This window comes from Nerophis ophidion, linkage group LG06 (genome assembly GCF_033978795.1).
Source record: "Nerophis ophidion isolate RoL-2023_Sa linkage group LG06, RoL_Noph_v1.0, whole genome shotgun sequence".
NCBI lineage: Eukaryota > Metazoa > Chordata > Actinopteri > Syngnathiformes > Syngnathidae > Nerophis > Nerophis ophidion.
Window position 1 is genome coordinate 50234659 of NC_084616.1, and position 14322 is coordinate 50248980.

The 14322-nt window shown below is 38.6% G+C and overlaps 1 protein-coding gene across 2 annotated transcripts; it reads left to right on the plus strand.

The window, feature by feature from the left end:
* Positions 1-878: 878 nt before the first annotated feature.
* Positions 879-13815, plus strand: ttpal (tocopherol (alpha) transfer protein-like). Of its 2 annotated transcripts, XM_061904136.1 has the most exons (6): positions 880-1184; positions 1293-1500; positions 5913-6156; positions 11644-11837; positions 11945-12055; positions 12276-13815. In XM_061904136.1, exons 2-6 carry the CDS (start codon positions 1300-1302, stop codon positions 12552-12554), a joined length of 1029 nt encoding a protein of 342 aa, XP_061760120.1. In that variant the 5' UTR covers positions 880-1184; positions 1293-1299; the 3' UTR covers positions 12555-13815. The 2 variants fall into 2 exon arrangements, with proteins under 2 accessions (XP_061760121.1, XP_061760120.1); XM_061904137.1 differs by lacking the exon at positions 11945-12055 and having other exon boundaries at positions 879-1184.
* The last annotated feature ends 507 nt before the right edge of the window (positions 13816-14322 follow it).

Genomic DNA, 14322 nt, shown 5'->3' on the forward strand with positions numbered 1-14322 from the left:
CTACAGATTTTCTAGATTTGCCAGAATATTTTTATTTTATTTTAATCATAATACGTTTGAAGAAATATTTCTAAAATATTCTCCGTCAGAAAAAAAGAAGCTAATATGAAGACTAAAAAAAAAAAAAAAAAGATTATTCTTTACAATAAAAAAATAAAAAAACTTGAACATTGATTTAAATTGTCAGGAAAGAAGAGGAAGGAATTTAAAAGGTAAAAAGGTATATGTATTTAAAAATCCTAAAACCATTTTTAAGGTTGTATTTTTTCTCTAAAATTGTCTTTCTGAAAGTTATAAGGAGCTAAGTAAAAAATAAATGAATTTATTTAAACAAGTGAAGACCAGGTCTTTAAAATATTTTCTTGGATTTTCACAATCTATTTGAGTTTTGTCTCTCTCTGAGAATTAAAAATGTCGAGCAAAGCGAGACCAGCTTGCTAGTAAATAAATAAAATTTAAAAAATAGAGGCAGCTCACTGGTAAGTGCTGCTATTTCAGCTATTTTTAGAACAGGCCAGCGGGCTACTCATCTGGTCATTACGGGCCCGCGGGCACCACGTTGGTGACTCCTGCATTAAATAAATAAAAATATTGATAATTTCACTTGATTTTAACATTTTGATGAGTTGGACCTTTTATGGTCCCTGGGAGCCCTTAAGGGGGAAAAAATCCGTATATTTTGTTATGGTTTGAAAATGAAATATATCAAAATGGCAACCGCATGCTTTAATTTTTTCCGTGCGCAGCCCTCAATGGAAAAAGTTTGGACACCCGTGGTTTACAACGATTCTGCAGTAATAATATACCTGTGTTAATATACTTGGAAAGGACTGCGGCAAAATACAAGAGGCTTCCGTAGTTGCACACGTGATAGCGATTAGCCAATGACAGCTCGCTACATTCCAACCCGGAAATGATCATACGAGTAGTTGACAGTTCATTTGTTGTTTTAATGTCCATGGATTGCAGTGGCGGACATTGACGCCATTTAATTGGCTTCATGTGTTCTCATAATGACCACACATGTCCGTTAAGTCGAATGCAATTTTAAGAGGAAACCTTATTTCGAGTTCAGCGTTGTCGCTGCGTCTCATTTTAGGCTTCATGTTCAAATGAGCTATGTGGAGTGAGTGTTTGATCCAACAGTGACCCTGTCGTTTTGAAGAAAAGTCCCTTATCACGGCGTAAGTGAAGTCGTTGCATTTGATGTTTTTAAAGGGTGTTGACGTCATTGAGACAGTGACCTGCTTTATTCTTTCTTGGATGTCGCTTTTCCAAACTGGTTCATCCAGTCCGTCAATGGCTGAGTCCATCGGCCTCAGGTCTGGTTCAGTCAACCCGACAGCAGCTGCAGAACCAAAGTGGTTCCCTGGACCCCCACCAGCTGTTTACACCTGCACCCTTAGTCCCGAATTGGTGGCCAAGGCACGAGAGGAGCTCCAGGAGAAACCAGAATGGCGTCTACGGGATGTTCAAGCACTACGAGACATGATACAAAAGGTTTTCATTTAAATTTGTCTGTGTAAAAAAAACAAGCTTGGTTTGATAGAATTCATCATCAAAATAAATACAGCAGCCACATGTCTTTTTTAATGGTGAGTAGGGCTGGGCGATATGGCCTTTTTTTTAAATATCTCTGTTTTTAGGCCATATCGTGATACACGATATGTATCCGATATTTTGCCTTGGACTTGAATTAAAACTTGATACATTTAATCACAGCAGTATGATGATTCTATGTGTCTACATTAAAACATTATTCTTCATACTGCATTAAAGGCCTACTGAAACCCACTACTACCCACCACGCATTCTGATAGTTTATATATCAATGATGAAATATTATCATTGCAACACATGCCAATACGGCCTTTTTAGTTGACTAAATTACAATTTTAAATTTCCCGGGAGTTTCGTCTTCGAAACGTCGTGTAATGATGACGTGTACGCAAGACGTCAGGGGTTCTTAGGAAGTATGAGCGCTGCGCACACACACAGCTAAAAGTCGTCTGCTTTAACGGCATAATTATACGGTATTTTGGACATCTGTGTTGCTGAATCTTTTGAAATTTGTTCAAATACTATTGGAGAAGTCACAGTAGAAAGATGTGCCTTTAATCACACAAAAACACGGTGATTCCTTGTTTAAAATTCCCGGAGGTGAAACTTTCCTATGGATCAGAGCGCGGTCAAGCTAACATGGATCCCTACCAAATGTCAACCAGCAGGTTTCGGTGAGAAAATTGTTGTTAAAAAGTCAGTTCTTACCGGAGAAAAGATGAGCTTGTGCCGTCCATAGCTGCCGTCAACTCCCCTGAGACACTGCGCGTCAAGACACCCGTGGAGACACCCTTCCGACTATCAGGTACTATTTAACTCACTAAAACACCAGCAACACAAGAGAAAGATAAGGGATTTCCCAGAATTAACCTAGTGAATGTGTCTAAAAACATCGGAATCCGTCCCAATGCAATCGCGTTTTTTTTTTTTTTTACTTTATTTTATTTCTTTTTTTTTCTAGTCCGTCGCTATCAATATCCTCAAACACGAATCTTTCATCCTCGCTCAAATGAATGGGGAAATTGTCGTTTTCTCGGTCCGAATAGCACTTTTTGTTGGAGGCTCCCATTAAAAACAATGTGAATATGTGAGGAACCATCACACGGGTGACGTCATCGTCTGCGACTTCCGGTAGAGCAGGGGTGCCCACACTTTTTCTGCAATCGAGCTACTTTTCAATTGACCAACTCGAGGGGATCTACCTCATTTATATATATCATTTATATTTATTTATTTATGAAAGAGACATTTTTGTAAACAAGTTAAATGTGTTTAATGATAATACAAGCATGTGTAACACATATAGATGTCTTTCTTTGACAAAGACAAGAATATAAGTTGGTGTATTACCTGATTCTGATGACTTGCATTGATTGGAATCAGACAGTAATGATGATAACGCCCACATTTTCAAATGGAGGAGAAAAAAAGTTGTCCTTTCTGTACAATACCACATGAAAGTGGTTGGTTTTTGGCATCTAATTCATCCAGCTTCCATACACTTTACAAGAAAAACATTGGCGGCAAATTCCGTAGCTTGCTTGATTGACATTCACGGCACCCGAGGGTTTTGTGAGATGACGCTGGCTGCTGCCGGTTCATTATTATGAAAAAATGACAGAGAGGAAGGCGAGAAACACTTTTTATTTCAACAGACTTTCGCGCCGTCCCTTCCGTCAAAACTCTAAAGGCCGACTGCACATTTCCTATCTTCACAATAAAAGCCCTGCTTCATGCTGCCTGCGCTAACAAAATAAGAGTCTCGGAAAGCTGGCGTGCACAAGTGATATGCACGCCAGCTTTCTGAGGGATCGCTTGTGCACGCCAGTTTTCCGAGACTCTGTATTTAGTTAGCGCAGGCAGCATGAAGCAGGGCTTTTATTGTGAAGATAGGAAATGTGAAATAGAAAGTGTTTCTCGCCTTCCTCTCGGTCATATTTTCATAATAATGATCTTGCAGCAGCCAGCGTCATCTAACAAGACCCTCCGGTACCGTGAATGTCATTTAAGTGACGTCTTGGTGAAGATTGATGATCACAAATTTTTAGGTCTATTTTTTTTAAAAGCCTGGCTGGAGATCGACTGACACACCCCCCGCTGTCGACTGGTAGCTCGCGATCGACGTAATGGGCACCCCTGCGGTAGAGGCAGGACTTTTGTCTTAGCACCGAAAGTTGCAAACTTTATCGTGGATGTTCTCTACTAAATCCTTTCAGCAAAAATATGGCAATATCGGGAAATGATCAAGTATGACACATAGAATGGACCTGCTATCCCCGTTTAAATAAGAACATCTCATTTCGGTAGGCCTTCAAAATCTAATTTCAGTAGGTATTTAAAGGCCTACTGAACTGAGATTTTCTTATTTCAACGGGGATAGCAGGTCCATTCTATGTGTCATACTTGATCATTTTGCGATATTGCCATATTTTTGCTGAAAGGATTTAGTAGAGAACATCGCCGATAAAGTTTGCAACTTTTGGTGCTGATAAAAAAGCCTTACCTTTACCGGAAGTCACAGACAATGACGTCACAAGGGTGTGAGGGCTCCTCACATCCTCACATTGTTTTTAATGGGAGCCTCCAGCAGCAAGAGCTATTCGGACCGAGAAAACGACAATTTCCCCATTAATCTGAGCGAGGATGAAAGATTTGTGGATGATGATATTGATAGCGAAGGAGTAGAATAAAAAATTAAATAAAATAAAAAGCGACGGGTCCGGGCGGCGCAGTGTGAGCGTTTCAGATGTAATTAGACAGATTTACTAGGATAATTCTGGAAGATCCCTTATCAGCTTATTGTTTTAATAATGTTTTAGTGAGATTGTAAAGACATACCTCGAGGTCGGATGGCTGCGGTGAACACACAGTGACTCAGAGAAAAGCCGAGGAGCCAAGCTCACAGCTGCCTTTTAAACAGCTACTGCAGGAGGACGAATAATCCAATGATGTCTCCGGTAAGATATATATCACAATTTTCCCATCCAAAAACATGCTGGTCGACGTAGAGAAACATGTTCGCTTGACTGCTCTGTGTTAAAAACAAAGAAACACGGCTGTGTCTCGGTGCTAAAGACAGCTGCAATACACCACTTTCCACCAACAGCATTGTTCTTTATAGTCTCCATTATTAATTGAACAAATTGCAAAAGATTCAGCAACACAGATGTCCAAATTACTGTGTAATTATGCGATGAAAAGAGACGACTTTTAGCCGTAACTGGTGCTGAGCTAATATTTCCTGACAGTCCGTGACGTCACGCGCACGCGTCATCATTCCGCGACGTTTTCAACAAGAAACTTGCGGGAAATTTAAAGTTGCAATTTAGTACACTAAACCGGCTGTATTGGCATGTGTTGCAATGTTAATATTTCTCATAATACATAAACTATCAGACTGCGCGGTCGGTAGTAGTGGGTTTTAGTAGGCCTTTAATGTAAGCTACTTTTAAACTTTCATGTAGAGAGGGAAATCACAACTAAGTCAATTGACCAGAACAGTATTTATTAAACAGTTATTAAGCAGTGGCACAAACGTTCATGTCATTTCCAAAACAGAAAGTGCAAGATTTTCAGAGACATTTTAAGAGTCAAATAAAAATGAGCTGCATAATAGGAAATCAAATAGTGTTTTTCCTTCACTATGTGGTGGGTTACTACGGACGTTATTAAATTCTATTTTTTTCATACGGTGTTGATGTGGAAATGTTTGCCTCAGCATTTTGATGGTGTGGGCGTGTGGCACCGAACGGAGATGTTGACATGCTAAGTAATCACTCTTCATTCTGTAGCAGGTGACTTTTCAAATGATGCTACATATTAGCAGTAATGTTACTTTTTATAGCAACGCTTGTGCCGCATGCTTGACCTATTACGGTTGTCTCTTCTACATATTCCCACTTGAAGCCAAACCACCGCCAGACGATGGACCCCCTGCTGTTTTTCTTGGGAATTCATTCTTCCTTCATTCGCACCTTCTTTCTCTCGTATTACCACTCGCATTGCTCTGCTAGCATCACATCTAACGTTAGCCATGCTGCTACCTCTCTGCTCCGCGAGGGTGCATACGTATGTGACGTATAACGTGACAATATGTGACGTGTGTAAGGTGCATGTTCTGTCTGTGAGAAGAAAAGACAGGAAAGAGCGAGGAGAGCCTGTAGTGTAATGCCCGCAGCTAAAAGCAACTGTGTGAGAACGTTTACTCGAATATCACGATATAGTCATTTTCTATATCGCACAGGGACAAACCCGCAATATATCGTGGAAATCTATATTTCGCACAGCACTAATGGTGAGCATAGTCTTATTGTCAGTTGCCTTTTTTTTTTTCTTCTCACTTGAATGTGCAGGAGCAGCCCAATCTCAGGACAAGGCTGGATGATGCCTTCCTTCTGCGCTTCCTTCGGGCCAGAAAGTTTGACTACGACAGAGCCCTGCAGCTGTTAGTCAATTACCACGCAGGACATAAAGCTTGGCCAGAGGTGTTCCAGGACCTGAAGCCATCTATGGTAAAGCATGTACTGGACTTGGGATTCCTCACAGTCCTGCCTCGACCTGACCCCAATGGGAGGTACATCCTCTGCCTCCGGCCAGGTTTGTGTTTTTTGTTCCTACATTTGTCGTCCATTTATCGCTGTTGACCGCAATCAATTAATTTCAGTGAATTAGGAAATTATTATTTATAAATCCAGGGTTTTCCTGGCTCATATTGCGGCAGAGGTGTTACAATATTGACTGTGCATCAGAACTTTAACACAAAAAAATGGTAGTTTTTTTCAATTTATGCTATAAATTCCTGGGCGTTGCCACCGATGCTGGTCACTGCCCCCAAGGGTGGACAAGGGGATGGGTCTAATGCAAAGGTTAATGTCACCACACCTAGTGTGTGTGTGACAATCATTGGTACTTTTTAACTAAAAGAACACCGTAAAATATATTGTCATTTTTATTAATTTGATGGGTTGTTTGCTGTAAAATCCTAAGTCAAGCAGATATTTAAGTATTTATTTTTATTTAAACAAAACATTTTTGGAAAGTATGATAATATACTGTAATATTTGTTGAAATAATGGATACTATTAAAGTTTAAAGGCATGCAATTTCAAACAGTACAGTACATATATATTTTTTCTGTCACAATGAAAAAAAAAATACATTTGGTGAAAAAATATTAAGTACTTTATTGACATATATAATTTCCAGGTGTTTGCGGCCCAGTTAAAATGTCACGGGCCAGTTTTGGCTCATTTGCCTTGAGTTTGACACCTGTGGCCTAAGCGCTTGCATTAGAGAATGATGAGCTCATAGCTTGTGTGGTGGGGCCACTTTGGCTTGAGACACTCATAGATGATTTTGAAGCAGCCTTCAAGCGCTCTGTGGACAAAAATGTCCACATGTTGTCACCACCATGAATTATTACAAACCCTGTTTCCATATGAGTTGGGAAATTGTGTTGGATATAAATATAAACGGAATACAATGATTTGCAAATAATTTTCAACCCATATTCAGTAGAATATGCTACAAAGACAACATATTTGATGTTCAAACTGATAAACATTTTTTTTTTTTGCAAATCATTATTAACTTTAGAATTTGATGCCAGCAACACGTGACAAAGAAGTTGGGAAAGGTGGCAATAAAATACTGATAAAGTGGAGGAATGTTCATCCAACACTTATTTGGAACATCCCACAGTTGTGCAGGTTAATTGAGAACAGGTGGTTGTCAAGATTGGGTATAAAAACAGCTTCCCAAAAAATGCTCAGTCTTTCACAAGAAAGGATGGGGCGAGGTACACCCCTTTGTCCACAACTGCATGAGCAAATAGTCAAACAGTTTAAGAACAACGTTTATCAAAGTGCAATTGCAAGAAATTTAGGGATTTCAACATCTACGGTCCATAATATCATCAAAAGGTTCGGAAAATCTGGAGAAATCACTTCATGTAAGCGGCATGGCCAGAAACCAACATTGAATGACCGTGTCCTTCGATCCCTCAGACAGCACTGTATCAAAAACCAACATCAATCTCTAAAGGATATCACCCCATGGGCTCAGGAACACTGCAGAAAACCACTGTCACTAAATACAGTTCGTCGCTTCATCTGTAAGTGCAAGTTAAAGCTCTACTATGCAAAGCGAAAGCCTTTTATCAGCAACATCCAGAAATGCCGCCGGCTTCTCTGGGCCCGGGATCATCTAAGATGGACTGATGCAAAGTGTTCTGTGGTCTGACGAGTTCACATTTTAAATTGTTTTTGGAAATATTCGACATCGTGTCATCCGGACCAAAGGGGAAGCAAACCATCCGACTGTGATGGTATGGGGGTGCATTAGTGCCCAAGGCATGGGTAACTTACACATCTGTGAAAGCACCATTAATGCTGAAAGGTACATACAGGTTTTGGAACAACATATGCTGCCATTTAAGCGCCGTCTTTTTCATGTACGCCCCTGCTTATTTCAGCGAGACAATGCCAAGCCACATTCAGCACGTGTTACAACACCGTGGCTTCGTAAAAAAAGAGTGCGGGTACTTTCCTGGCCCGCCTACAGTCTAGACATGTCTCCCATCGAAAATGTTTGGTGCATTATGAAGCGTAAAATACGACAGCAGAGACCCCAGACTGTTGAACGACTGAAGGTCTACATAAAACAACAATGGGCAAGAATTCCACTTTCAAAGCTTTGACAATTAGTTTTCTCAGTTCCCAAACGTTTATTTAGTGTTGTTAAAAGAAAAGGTGATGTAACACAGTGGTGAACATGCCCTTTCCCAACTAATTTGGCAAGTGTTGCAGCCATGAAATTCTAAGTTAATTATTATTTGCAAAAAAAATGTTTAGGAGTTTGAATATAAAATATCTTGTCTTTGTAGTGCATTCAATTGAATATCGGTTGAAGAGGATTTGCAAATCATTGTATTCCGATTATATTTACATCAAACACAATTTCCCAACTCATATGGAAATAGGGTATGTACATTTTCAGAATGTGTTTGTTATATTTTTTTTAAAAAGAAAACAATCTGAAGTTTTCTCTTTTTTTTTAAGTTATCGTGCTATGATTTTACCACTTGGGAGTAGATTTTTCTCCATGTGGCTCCCAATCTAAAATTAGTTTGACACCCCTGGTTTAAACTTTCTGAAAAGTGCAAAAAAGGAGGAATTGCAAGTGAAAGTGTACATGTTTTGCAACATTCTATCACTCTAAATTGCATTAAGGCAGTGGTTGTCAACCTTTTTTCAGTGATGTTTCTCTACTTGCCAACCTCTAGACCTCCGATTTCAGGAGGCTGGGACATGGGGGGCGTGGTTAGGAGTGGGCGGGGGCGTGGCTGGCGAGGGGGCGTGGTTAAGAGGGGAGGAGTATATTTACAGCTTGAATTTACCAAGTCAAGTATTTCATATATATATATATATATATATATATATATATATATATACAGTGAAGAAAATAAGTATTTGAACACCCTGCTATTTTGCAAGTTTTCCCACCTAGAAATCATGGAGGGGTCTGAAATGTTCACGGTGGGTGCATGTCCACTGTATGAGAGATAACCTAAAAAGAAAAAATCCAGAAATCAAAACCTATGATTTTTTAACAATTTATTCGTGTGATACAGCTGAAAATAAATATTTAAACACCAACATAATATTTGTTAGAGTAGCTTTTGTTTCTCCCATGACTCCTCTGGATGATCCAAATGGTCATTGGCAAACTTAAGACGGGCCTTAACATGTGCTGGTTTAAGCAGGGGAACCTTCCGTGCCATGCATGGTTTCAAACCATGACGTCTTAGTGTATTACCAACAGTCACCATGGAAACAGTGGTCCCAGCTCTTTTCAGGTCATTGACCAAGTCCTGCCGTGTAGCCCTGGGCTGATTCCTTACCTTTCTTAGCATTATTGAGACCCCACAAGGTGATATCTTGCATGGGGCTCCTCTCCGATTAAGATTGACCGTCATGTTTAGCTTCTTCCATTTTCTAATGATTGCTTCAACAGTGGACCTTTTTTCACCAAGCTGTTTGGCAATTTCTCCGTAGCCCTTTCCATCCTTGTGGAGTTGTACAATTTTCTCTCTGGTGCCTTTGGACAGCTCTTTACTCTTAGCCATGCTGAATGTTTGGGTCTTACTGATTGTATGTGGTGGACAGGTGTCTTTATGCAGCTAACGACCTCACACAGGTGCATCTGATTCAGGATATTACAGTGGAGTGGAGGAGGACTTTTAAAGGCGGACTAACAGGTCTTTGAGGGTCAGAATTCTAGCTGATAGACAGGCGTTAAATACTTATTTTCAGCTGTATGACACAAATAAATTGTTAAAAAATCATAGATTGTGATTTCTGGATTTTTCTTTTTAGGTTATCTCTCATACAGTGGACATGCACCTACCGTGAAAATTTCAGACCCCTCCATGATTTTTAATTGGGAGAACTTGCAACATAGCAGGGTGTTCAAATACTTTTTTTCTTGACTATATATATATATATATATATATATATATATATACTGAAAATATGCAAACAAAAATGTGTTTAGATAATTGATACTTCAAACTTGCATAAATAATTCTTAAGGAATATAACATAACTTGGCTTCTGAGAGCTTCAAAATGTAATGAATAAAATGCTAAAGTTTTTGATAAACAAGCAATTATTTTAATAACTAAATATGGTCATTTTAAATTAATTATTATGATCATTTGAAATTAATTACTTCTAATATATTTAATGTAATGTATAATTATATGGCTGGATGTAATAAGGAGTCAGAAAAAATACAAATAAAAATACAATTTTGATGTTTTTAGCTAAATATAGTATTTTTTTTTTTAATGAATAAATATATTTATTTTTAGGTAAGGTAAACATAATAATACAATTGATCTCTAGTCTGGATGATTTAGTTCTTGTCACCCTGTTGTCCTCCCGTCTCTTCTCTAAGGATGGCCTCCTGCTCCGGCTGAAAACCGGGAGATTTTCCGGTGTCTCCCGGAAAATTCGGGAGGGTTGGCAAGTATGGATGTACCCCCTGTGAAAATTTTTTTAATTCACGTACCCCCTAATCAGAGCAAAGCATTTTTGGTTGAAAAACAGAGATACAGAAGTAAAATACAGCACTATGTCATCAGTTTCTGATTTATTAAATTGTATAACAGTGCAAAAATATTGCTCATTTGTAGTGGTCTTTCTTGAACTATTTGGAAAAAAAGATATATAAATAACTAAAATCTTGTTGAAAAATAAACAAGTGATTCAATTATATATGAAGATTTCTACACATAGAAGTAATCATCAACTTAAAGTGCCCTCTTTGGGGGATTGTAATAGAGATCCATCTGGACTCATGAACTTAATTCTAAATATTTCTTCACAAAAAAATCTTTAACATCAATATTTATGGAACATGTCCACCAAAAATCTACCTGTCAACACTGAATATTGCATGAATTGTTGCATTTTTTTTCACATTTTATGAACCTACATTCATATTTTGTTGAAGTATTATTCAATAAATATATTTATACATTATTTTTGAATTTTTGCTATTTTTAGAATATTTTTTAAAAAAATCTCACGTACCCCTTGGCATACCTTCAAGTACCCCCAGGGGTACGCGTCCCCCTATTTGAGAGCCACTGCATTAAGGTATTGTTTCTTCAAATGCAAAATAATCCAACTGTAAATATGTAAGCTATTCTTCTAGGACTCTTGTTTTGTTCACGAATTCAGAGCGATTTTATTGTAAAGGCTGAAAATGTGTTTTTTTCTGGCACACTTGACGACAATGCTGTGAAAGGGGGCTATAGAAGTAATCTAATTTAATTCCCGAGTACGCCTGATGTCATTTATTCTGCTGTGATCATTAAAATAATGCCTGTTTTGAATCAATGTTGCAAAATTGAAAAGATTACATAATCGATCGACTTGATTATTTTACCAAGTCCTAGTTATCACTCCAATTCGAGAACTAATTGCAAACCGTTTGTGTTCATTACAGTTCCTAATGTTGTATACTGTCTTCCAGCCTTTGATTAACTTTCAGTACAACTGTTTTTTTCTTGCACAGGAAAATGGAAACCAAATGACTACCCATTTGTTGACAATGTGAGGGCCCTTTATCTGACACTGGAGAAACTGATCCAGCCAGAAGAAACGCAAGTTAACGGTATCGTTATCCTGGCTGACTACACTGGAGTGGGAATGTCACAGGCTTCAAATCCAGGCCCATTCCTTGCCAAAAAGGTTGTGAGCATACTTCAGGTCAGAAATCTCCATTTTGATATTCATACTAGCACACGAATCATGTCACGTGTCGGACACATAACAGCTTTGCCTGCTCTGAAAACAGCTTTTGTTCTAATTCAAAGGATGGGTTTCCAATCAGAATAAAGGCTGTTAACATAATTAATGAACCTCGGATTTTCAAAGGCATTTTTGCTGTAATCAAACCTTTCCTGAAAGAGAAGATGGCAGATAGGGTAACTATTATTTCAGTTTCTTTTAGTTAAAAAACATTTTAATACATATTTAGCTTTTTTTTAATCTTCAACCTTGTGTTATAAAACAATTTTCATTTTCTGTAAAAATGAAAGACTAAGCTGTATTTACTCAAATCCTTTGAGAGGAGTTACTGAGTATTCATTAACATTATGAATTTGAGTAATGACGTAGCTAATGTTCTCTTTTTTTTTTGTACAGTACATGCTTCACAGCTCAGACCTGCGCTCCCTGCACCAAAACATTCCCCGCTCAGTCCTGCCAGAGGAGTATGGAGGCACTGCTGGCCAACTTGACATGCGTGCATGGTCAAGACTTCTGTTGGACTCTGAGGAGGAATTCATAGTGGAGTTCTGCCAGCCAGATCCACTAGAGGGTGTGGTTCTGCCAGAGTCCATGCTGTTTCATGGCGAGGAAGCCAGCGGGCAGGATGAAGACGCCTTCAGGGGGCTGCGCTCTCCACTTTACTCATGTTACTGAAAATGACTGTAAATACACTGCCAAGACATTGTCTTGATACATTAGAATTATGAACATTCGGGCAAGTTGCTAATAGTCTTCCTTTTTTGTTTTGTACTGTCTTAGAAGCACTATTAGAGCTGGATGTCCAGTGTTGTGTAGTTTGCGCTCAGCTCGTTTAGTCATCAGCTGCAGGCAGCTTGTGACACGAGCATGGCAAAAGCCTCATCAGTGATGCGTGCTTAACCATAACTGGTCATATCATTATTTTTATTTTGAATTGATGTTTTTCACTCTGGGCCATACATGCACAAATAACACAGTGCTTTTTGCATCTGCATTAATGTGCTGCCTTGTCTGTATAGTCTCGTACTTCCACAATGCGTCTTTTAAGATTAAAGGACTAGTGTAAAGGATTAACTTGAGCATCACCTCCCTAAATTTAGATTTAAACATGACCAAAATATCTCACCTCCTGCCTGAAGTCTGCTGGGATATGATCCCGCTCACTCTTGATTTTGAACAGGATAAGTGGTAGAAAATGAACAAAAATATGTTTTAGCTGTACTGAAGAGATTGTATTTACAATGCATCACTAGAACAATCTCACTGGTCTTGTAATAACATGTCAGATGTCATATCTAACAGCTTTTACTTTGCCTTAAAGAGATGTATCATACTAACCAAAGTTATATCCATGTGTATTTTTATCAAGTTGTGGATGTATCACTACATCCATTGTATTCCAGCGCCTTTGCTTAATTATGCTTTAGAATTATGTTGTCTCACTTCGTTTTTCACAGATTATTTTTGAAAATCTGTATGTAATTTTCAATTTTTCTTTTAGTCAGACAATATTTTCAGTATACTGGATGGCATTTGTACCTGTCCGTCTTCAGTCATTTTCAGTCAACTGTCATCTTCAGTCTTCTTCGGAAGGGTCACCTGACCACTGTGACATGTTGTTTGAGTAAATCATTATGCTTTTTATATTTATTGTAACTTTTATGTTTATTTTACCTGTATATCATTTCGGTAATCACACACTCTCAACACAAGACCCAAGGTGATCACACACACGTCCAATTCAGTTCTTACTTTGCCAAGTTTCCCATTATGTCCCTTATACAGAACTGTGCCATAATGCTGCATCTGCTCTCCTGTGTTATCTTGTTGCTTACTTAGCAAAAGCTTATTTTTTATGCATGCCTTTTGCTAAAAGTGTATTGTGTAGCACAATGTAACAGTAAAGTAAAATCGAAATGAAATGGGATCATCATAATGTGGAAGTCATTGCTAAAGGATCTGAGTAACACAGCCTTATGCGTATTTTTACCATACTGGTCTGGACAGGATCTGAGTTTCTCAAGCTGGTCTCATGATTCACCACTGCACGGGATAATCGGGTCATCACAGTTAAAGTAGAAAAATGCTCCATTCTATGGCCTGCTTTGATAAAACATCTATACTGTTATAGTGACGTCACTGATTCAGTACATCGTTGTTACCACATGACTTGAGCCAACCCATCCATCCATCCATTTTCTACCGCTTATTCCCTTTCGGGGTCGCGGGGGGCGCTGGCGCCTATCCCAGCTACAATCGGGCGGAGGGCAGGGTACACCCTGGACAAGTCGCCACCATTTTAATGAATTAAATACATGATACATCTTTTTGTTCTAATTGTATGTATTTCATAAATGCGGAGCTCTGTTCCTATGACTTCAGATTAATATAAAAGATTAAAATAGCCTCAGCATTGAGCCCGCAGGACTCCTTTTGGCCTGTT